Source organism: Gavialis gangeticus, unplaced genomic scaffold (assembly GCF_001723915.1).
Source record: "Gavialis gangeticus isolate Ggan-Ray unplaced genomic scaffold, GavGan_comp1, whole genome shotgun sequence".
Classification (NCBI taxonomy): Eukaryota; Metazoa; Chordata; order Crocodylia; family Gavialidae; genus Gavialis; species Gavialis gangeticus.
Window position 1 is genome coordinate 39,463,252 of NW_017728995.1, and position 8,702 is coordinate 39,471,953.

The 8,702-nt window shown below is 42.5% G+C and overlaps 1 protein-coding gene across 1 annotated transcript in view; it reads left to right on the forward strand.

Annotated features, from left to right (window-relative positions):
- The window catches only part of LOC109288141 (phospholipid scramblase 1-like), a 33,890-nt gene that overhangs the window by 3,613 nt on the left and 21,575 nt on the right, over window positions 1-8,702 (forward strand). Inside the window, exons 2-5 of the mRNA XM_019503546.1 lie at window positions 2,121-2,237; window positions 4,388-4,557; window positions 5,618-5,660; window positions 7,009-7,229. Of these exons, the coding sequence (XP_019359091.1) occupies window positions 2,121-2,237; window positions 4,388-4,557; window positions 5,618-5,660; window positions 7,009-7,229 (551 nt within the window). The remainder of the gene's footprint in view (window positions 1-2,120; window positions 2,238-4,387; window positions 4,558-5,617; window positions 5,661-7,008; window positions 7,230-8,702) is intronic.

Below are 8,702 nucleotides of genomic sequence, written 5' to 3' on the forward strand. Positions count from 1 at the left end.
TCCCCCCACATCTTAGTGTCATCAGCAAATTTGAACAGGGTGCTTTTTACCCCCTTGTCCAAATCACTGACGAAGATGTTGAACAGTGCGGGCTCAAGGACCGAGCCCTGCGGGACCCCACTGGCCACATCCCTCCAGGTTGAAAATGAGCCATCCACCACCACTATCTGGGTGCAGCCCTCCAGCCAGTTGGCGACCCATATGACTGTGTAGGTGTCAACACCACAGTCCCCCAGTTTTTAAATGAGAACAGGGTGAGAGACAGTGTCGAAGGCCTTGCGAAAGTCCAGAAAGACTGTCACCTGCTACCCCTGCATCTAAGGATTTGGTGACCTGGTCATAGAAGGCCACCAGGTTGGTCTGACAGGACCTGCCTCTAATGAACCCGTGTTGGTTACCCCTAAGCATAATCTCCCTTCTGGCCCCTTGTGGACATGTGCCAGAATAATTTTCTCAAAAAGCTTGCCCAAGATCGAGGTAAGACTAACTGGCCTATAGTTTCCCGGGTCCTCCTTCTTCCCGTTTTTGAAAATGGGAACCACATTGGCCCTCTTCCAGTCCTCTGGCACCATGCCAGAGCACCACGAGTGCTCGTAAAGCCATGCCAGGGGTCCTGCAATGACCTCAGCTAATTCCCGCAGCACTCTGAGGTGGAGATCGTCCGGACCAGCTGATTTAAATGCATCCAGTTCCTCCAGAAGTTCCCTGACTAGATCCTCCTTGACCCTTGGCCTAGGTGCGCCTCCCCTGGGGCCTGAGGGAGGCCCGGTGAGGTGGCTGATCCGGTCCCTGCTCAGGAAAATGGAGGCAAAGAAGTCGTTAAATAGGTTAGCTTTGTCGTCTGGTGTGACGACCAAATTTCTTAGCGTGTCTTGCACAGGGACCCCACGTTACCCGGTACCTTCTTTTTGCCCCCTATGTATTTAAAAAAGGACTTCGTGTTGTCCTTGATCCGGGAAGCTAGTCCCAGTTCCATCTCTGCCTTGGCCTTTCTGACTGCCCCCCTGCATCCCCAAGCAACTGCAGTATAATCCTCCCTGGTGATGGCCCCTCCTTTCTATTGGGTGTACGCCTCCCTTTTAGCTAAGAGACATTCTCGGATGCTTCTGGTAAGCCATGGGGTCTTTTGCACCCTCCTGCCCCCTTTGATCCGTGTTGGGATTGTCTCCGTTTGGGCTTGGAGGATTGTCTCCTTAAGGAGTGACCACTCTTCTTGGACACCTGGCTCCCTTCCCCTCTGGGACCTCAGTGGTTCCCCGACTATTCTCCTTAGCTCATTGAAGTCCACCCTCCTGAAATCTAGGGCTGCTGCCTTGCTGTAGGCCTTTGCCACCTTGTGCTGAATGGTGAATTCCAGCAGGTGATGATCACTGTCGCCCAGGTAGACGAGCACCTGCAGCCAGCACCAGGTCCAACAAGGCATCTCCCCTGGTGGGCCTGTACACCTCCTGGGTTAGATGGAGGTCCTGCATTTTGGCTAGGAACCTATGTGAGCTGTCAGACCTGGCCGACTGCTCTTTCCAGCAGATGTCTGGAAAGTTCAGGTCACCCATGATGACCATGTTTTTTGACCTAACTACCCGTGTGAGCTGACTTAAGAATTCCTGGTCTAGCTCCTCCCCTTGGTTGGGTGGTCTGTAGTAGACCCCCACCATTAAATCTCTTTCCCCTCGACTGCCTTGTATTCCAACCCAGAGCGCTTCAGTGTGCCCCTTCTCTGACTCTGTGCTGCTTGATGAGGATGTGTATTCCTCCTTAAGGTAGAGTGCCACACCCCCACCTTTCCTCCCTGTCCTGTCCCTCCTGTGCAGCCTAATAGTTGATATAGAGTGAAAACGAATTGATGACTTCATGCGAGACAGTTCATGGTACCTGTATCTTTGTTTATTTTAATTGTCCCCTTCTCTGGCCACTCTTGGGGTTAGAAGCATCTAAATTGCTCTGATTCTCTTATGAATTTTTACATACTCCTTTTTTTAAAGTCTCTTAGATTTATTTAATGTTTGTATATAAAATTTATCTTTAATGTGAATCATCTTGGAAAAAAACTTTTCATAGCTTTTTTGTGGTAAGTTTTTATGGAGGATAAACTTGTTGTTGTTGTTATTTTATCCTTTCAGCAAACAAGCCTGTCTCAGTACCTCCTGGTGGATTTGTGAATCCAGCTTATCCACCAGGTTATACAGGAAATCAAGCTGCTTATGGGTATCCTCAGTATGCACCTGGAACTTTTGGGGGTAAGTTATTTGGCTATGAATTGACACATACAAAACAGATCTATCATATTCCAAGGGGAAAAAAAAAATAGTTTGGGTAATGGGAGGCTGTTTTGAGCAGCATATTTAATATAAGTATACTTCATCCTAAGATGATGAAGGTTTCGTAGGTTTGGGGGTTTTTTTAATCATCAGTTTACATTAAGAGACATATAAGGTAGCGCAGAATTCTTTTGCTGATGCTACTGATACTGAACCTGTGTCTGTAGTTCAGCATCTCTTTTAAACCATACAGTGTGTGAACAACTGAACAAATGTCCTTTGTAATTTTAGTATAATGCTTTCTTCTATGTAGATTAAATTCAGTTAGTGAAGGGATTTATAGTGGCTGAATGTTAACATTCTGCTAAATTTTCATCTTGGATACCCATGAAAATTGTATAGTTCAAGTTCAGTTTTATCTGTTGTGGGGCGGAGGTGCGGGGGGAACCTTCTATATAAAATAACTTCTATATACAACCTATTGGGTGAACTAGACTTTTCAGTACAAATGCAGACAAACTTCAGAGTACCTTCGCATTTAAATAAATGCCATGTGCGCCATCTAGTGGGACTGTTGCACATTCAAGTACACTACATTGCTTGACTTGAACCTGCTTTTGTCATTGTTGTTCATAAAAATTCAATGCTGTTTGGACAACTAAATACAGAGATTATTCATTTGACACTAAGATGATACAGAATTATTTAATATTTTTGTAAATACATGCACAGTGCCAGAACAGCAATATTTTTTTCTGTTTAGAGAGGATGCATAAATGTATGCGTATGCTGTATCCCAGAAGTTTGAAAGCTGCAAACTTTATTTTTAAAATACCGTTCAGCTGTAAAAACAAGCAGAAATATACCGCTACAAAAATCACATTACTGAGAAGTCTTCAAATTGATAGCAAAGGCACTGGGTAGCAGAGCAGTTAAGGCATCTTAGCATGGCTCCAGGGTCATGGGTTCAAGCCCTGCTCTGGACTCATGCTGATGGCCTCTCCTGTTTGAACCAGCTGTAAATGAGTCATTTAGGTTGGAGAGTCAAAGGCACCTGGACCTGACGCTAGCTTTTTTGTTTGTTGTTGACTAAGAAACCAAAGTAAATTTAAGTCCGAAGTACACTCTGGACTCTGCTCTCTCCCTCCCCCTCCCCCCCAATAGAAGTTGTATGCATTAACTATGTTGGCATAATGAATATGGTGCATCTTACTACTATAGAATAGGCACAATTATACCAGCATATGTTGTTATTACATGAGGGTAATTTCACTATACTTGTAGAAGGCACATTTTATGCTGCTAACTGAATCCATGTTAAGGTCTGTATCAGTATAGTAAAATCCTACATAGAGCTGAAACTTGTTTCAGATCAAAACTGTAAATAGAGCAAGTCTGTAATTCTTTAAGGACATACTCTGTCATCTTAATGAATAAATTGTACTTCTGAGTATTTCCCACTGAAGTTGGGCACTGGTCAGAGTGAACAAAATGGCAGATTTTGACACTGATTTTCTTTTGCATAAAACAAACCTGACAGTGGATAGCATATTTAGCACCTTTTCTTTCAAAACAGTCCCTGAATAAACATACTGAAGTGGTCAGATCCAGTCTTTCCTCTTTCCCTCTGCAAGGTGGAAGATGGACAGCTGGTCCTACGTGCTCAATGCCATGAGGGGCATGGAGGAAGGGGTTTCAGTCTCTGGTGCCATGGTGGTTTTTTGTTGCTAACAAGTATTTCATGTTCAGCCCCTGGGAGGGCCACATACCTTTGCACTTTTACCAATTTCTTTTTAATATTTGTGTAATAAAGTTTTAACAAGTCAAAAGAAAAGTGTTTCTCTTTCCTCCCTCCCTCACTCCTCCTCCCCCTTCTTCAAACCAGTTTGGAAAAAAACAGCGTGGAAAAAAATTCTCTATTCATGCTGCAGACGGCTAGAAAGATGGGAGCTAATGTCATTATCAGTCAAAAGTCCACAATACTTAAGTCACATCTTGACATTGATGCTGAAGCTCTGGGATTGCAGTGATTTTTTTTTTTTTTTGTCATGATACATTTACACTTTTCTTTTTAATATCTATTTTTCAGAATTTTATTCCAGTTTTATTTTGCTCTTCCCATAAACTAGGTGCTCCCGGACAAGCTAACTATGTCTTCCAGGGCTACCCAGTAGGAACTCCATATGCACCTGGGGTGCCCCCAGTCCAAAATCAGCCTGTTGCGCCTGGTGGGGCACCCTGGATGCCAGCACCACCGCCTCCTCTCAACTGTCCTCCTGGATTAGAATACTTAAGTCAGGTACTTATATTCTTCACTTTACTCTGATCAGAAAAAGCAAAGCTACTGGGTAACTGGACATGTTTAACCTAGTGGGAACTCGCAGCTCACAGGATCATGTGTGGTTTTTCTTTTGGAGGGAAGGAGAGGAGAGCATTTGCATCTTTTGCACCTGGGTCAATTGTCAGAATTATACCAGACCCATTGTAACTGAAAGAATTTACCATTTTGTGGATTTTCAGTAGCTCATTTTATAATGTTACAGACTCAGTTTTAAGACATGAGTCATATGTGACATTAATTTGCTCCTTGCTAGGCAGGAGCAAATTTAGAGACCCCCCTCCAGATGGAATGACTATAGAGACTGCGCCGTTATGTATCTTTATATTGTAAACAGCAACTCTTGGAAGCATGGTGTGCTGGGGCAAAAGCTCATATTGTAACGTGGCAGTGGTAACACAATCAGACTTCATGACTTTTGCCATGCCATTTTTTAATAACTAATATTTCATCCCCCCAGATATTTTTAAGTAGACATAGGAGACTGGTGATTAATACTTTCACCATATTGGTATTCAGGGGCTGGACTCGATGATCTTCCAAGGTCCCTTCCAGCCCTAATGTCTATGAAATCTATGTACTTGCTTTCCTGCAACAGTTCAGCAGAATTTTGTTTTTCAGAGAGATTTAGTAAATCCTGAAGCAATATCTTAGTCCTAGCTCCAATCTAAAATATTGTTTTGCCAGTAGGGGGAAGGAAAGTGTTGCAGCTTCAGCTGTCTGTAGAAGTTCCCCGGTCCATAATAACTCTCAAAATCAGAGTTTGAATGTTTGAAATTGTGAAGTCTTTTTCTAGGAATAGCTTTTTAAGTTGGTCTGCCTGGGTGGGTTGGGTATGTGTGAGTTCAGTTCCATATGGGAACTGCCAGATAATCTGACAGTGCAAATACTGATTGATCCACAGATTTTCATTCTGAAATATAATTTTTTCTGAGGCAAAAAAGTAATATTTTCTTTCCCAATTTTTATCTTCCACTTCTCATTCTAATCTGTTTTTTTTTTTTTTTTAAACCCCTAACAGATTGACCAGATATTAATTCATCAGCAGATTGAGCTTCTGGAAAGTATGTATCAGTCTTTTATTTAGCACAGTCTTAAACTGCTGTGGTCCATCATCTAGTAACCATACATGATTGTTAAACTTCGGTATAAATTAATGAAAGAAATTCTTTGTTGGCATTTCTTTTAGAGAGAGAGCCTTTATTAATTTGTGTTTTATTACATATCTTCATTAATTCTGCATTATAGTATGTTCAGGGGACAAGAGGGGTGGAGGAGGAACAGTGTAGAATTGTACTTTTGAAGTAGCTTTTTTGAATATCTCAAATTTAGAAGTACAATTAATTAAGTGCAGTGAATAATTAGTATAATGATGCTATCTGCATAATATATATCTGTGATCTAATTTATTCACATAGTTATAGCTATTTCTTTAGAGATGTCCCTTTCCATTTCAGACTCGTCTCATAATTGGGCCTGTCTGACATTTGGATGTCTTGCAGTTAATTTTAAATGAACTTGTTTTTTCCTCCAACTTCTTGGCACTCATGTTCTCTTATTTTTGATCACATCTAGGTTCTCTTATTACTCATAACTTTTTTTAATGGATGTTGTTTTGGACTGCTTTTATATTACCCTATGCAACTAGACTATATCCCTAAGTTTCCTTTCCATATCACTTCTAAGAATGTATCCACTTTTGTTTAGCACTGCCTCCCACCTGCCTCCTTCATCGCCTCCCCCCCATCCCCCCCCAAGTGCCTCCCATTCTTGTCCAGATGAACACTGCCTCTTATATCACTTACTGTGATTACTCTTTGGCCTCCCTACACAAACACATTTTTCCTTTTGCCTCTTATCAAAATGGAGCTCTGTGGTCTGCAGCTCTAATGGTCTTTTCTCCCTCTTTGGATCCCTCTGTTTTCTCCCCATTTCAGTTTAAGGCTTCTTGTTCTTCCTTCAGGGCCATTCACAATGCTGGTCCTCCCTAGTTATCTGTTTTTGTTTTCTGGCTCGTTGCTGCCAGACATATCTGGTCACTTCTCAGCTTCTTTCTCCTTGCCTTTCTCAAGACAGAAAAGGTCTTATATAATATGACTCAGCTGTGCCATAATCTAACAGAAATTAGTCAGTTCAGACTGAGCAGTGGAGTGAATAGTTAGCAGGGTATTCATAATAGAAATAAACATCACAGATGCATACAAAATTTTGCAATATTGTCCCCCTTTTCACTTCTAAGGCAGTATTCTTTTTGGATTGTAAATTCTTCAGTAAAAAGGCTTGAATCTTCACATAAGTTTCTCTAGAGATTAGCACAGTGGTTTCCAGATGCTGACTGGGGTTATGCTACTCTTGGTGTTTACATGAATAGAATCACTCAATACAAACTAACTAAACTGTTTTACTTTTTAGTTATTACTGGTTTTGAAACAAACAACAAATATGAAATAAAAAATGCCTTGGGGCAGAGGGTATACTTTGCAGCAGAGGAGAATGATTGCTGTACTCGCAATTGTTGTGGACCATCGCGACCTTTCACCATTAAGATTATTGATAATATAGGGCAAGAAGTGATCACATTGCAAAGACCTCTCAGGTGCTCTTCTTGCTGTTGTCCTTGCTGTTTGCAGGAGGTGAGTTGCTCCTTTCTAAGTCTTCCTTTAGTGTTAAATTCTTTTGGGCTTGATTTTTCTTGGTGTCAAGAAGTGAGGTACAATAGGACTGATTTTGTCTGAAACTTTTGGGGAAATATCAAGTGTGTGTGTCTGTCAATGTTTCTTCCAGTGTCTGTCATGACTTCTGTGATCCCTTTTTAATAGAACTCTTAACCTGGTCAGATAATGCTATGTGTGTTTCTTGGAAGGCAAACTGAAGTATTCTTCATTGATTTAATATTGTCCATGAAAAGTTCATGCACAACAGCTTTCAGGATTGAACCCTAATGAAGCAACAGTTTTTAATCCAAAATTCAAAATATCTTCACATTCCTGGGCCCTCACTAAGAGTTTCCACTGAAAGACATACAGTAATATGCTGTTTTCTGTTTTGAATTCCAGTCTGCCGAAGCTTTGTTTCTCCCAAAATTTCTTTTCTTTTCTTTTTCATGTTCTGTCTTAGCAGACAAACTTAAATCAGATTAATAAAATGATCTGCAGTTAATTTAATGTGAGCTTGGGGTATACAATAATACAATGTTAAGGTGAAAATTGTAGTTCTTATGTATTTGGAAAACATCACTAACAGAAATAGTCTGACTAGTCCAGGATCTTTTGGTTCTCTTTGAGTCTTTGTGCTTTCAGGTGAATGTGCTTGATTTTTTTTAAAGGAAGTTTCCTCACAATATTTGTCTGTACCAAAGATAATTTTATAAGAACATAAAAAATTCTGGCATACTCATTAGGCGTGTGTGAAACTTTGATAGCTGATTTGATTCAGAGAAGATTCGGGGGCTGAATCTCTGAATTGAATTGGGTGACCCATTAAAAGGTCCAAATCAATATGGAGATTTGGGCAGTCCCCACTCTCAGCTGCAGGGAGCTGGACCTGGGCTCTGTGCCAGAAGTAGTGGAGGGGGGGACTGGGGGAGGGGACCATGGGGGGAGCCCTGCCTGGCCCAGGTGTCCTGGCACTTAAAAAAAAAAAGGCAAAAAAAAAGCCCCACATTCACTGGCTGCAGCAGTGGTGATTGGGGCCTCTGGGGGCTTATGGCAGAGCCCCCTGCCACTGTGCAGTGGGAGGCAGTGAGGATCATCCCCCAACCCCCGCCTAGCATCCACGCAGCAGCTGTTGCATTGCGCAGGTGCTGCGTGGCTCAGCAGAGCATGGCAGGGCTCTGTGTGCTATCCGGGAGCTGGGACTGCTTGGGCTGAATGCTGCCAGGCTCTGGGTGACTGCTGGAGCTGTCCCAGCTTGGGGACAGCATGTGGTACCCTGCTGATCTGCGCTGCACACGCTGATGCAACAGCTGCCATGCGGGTACCAGGTGCGGGGGTGGCAATCCCTACTGCCCCCGTGCTGCATGGGGGGGTGCTCTGCCACGAGGCCCCCAGAGGCCCTGATCACCACTGCTGCAGCTGGTGAGTGCAGGGCTTCTTTTTTTCTTTTCT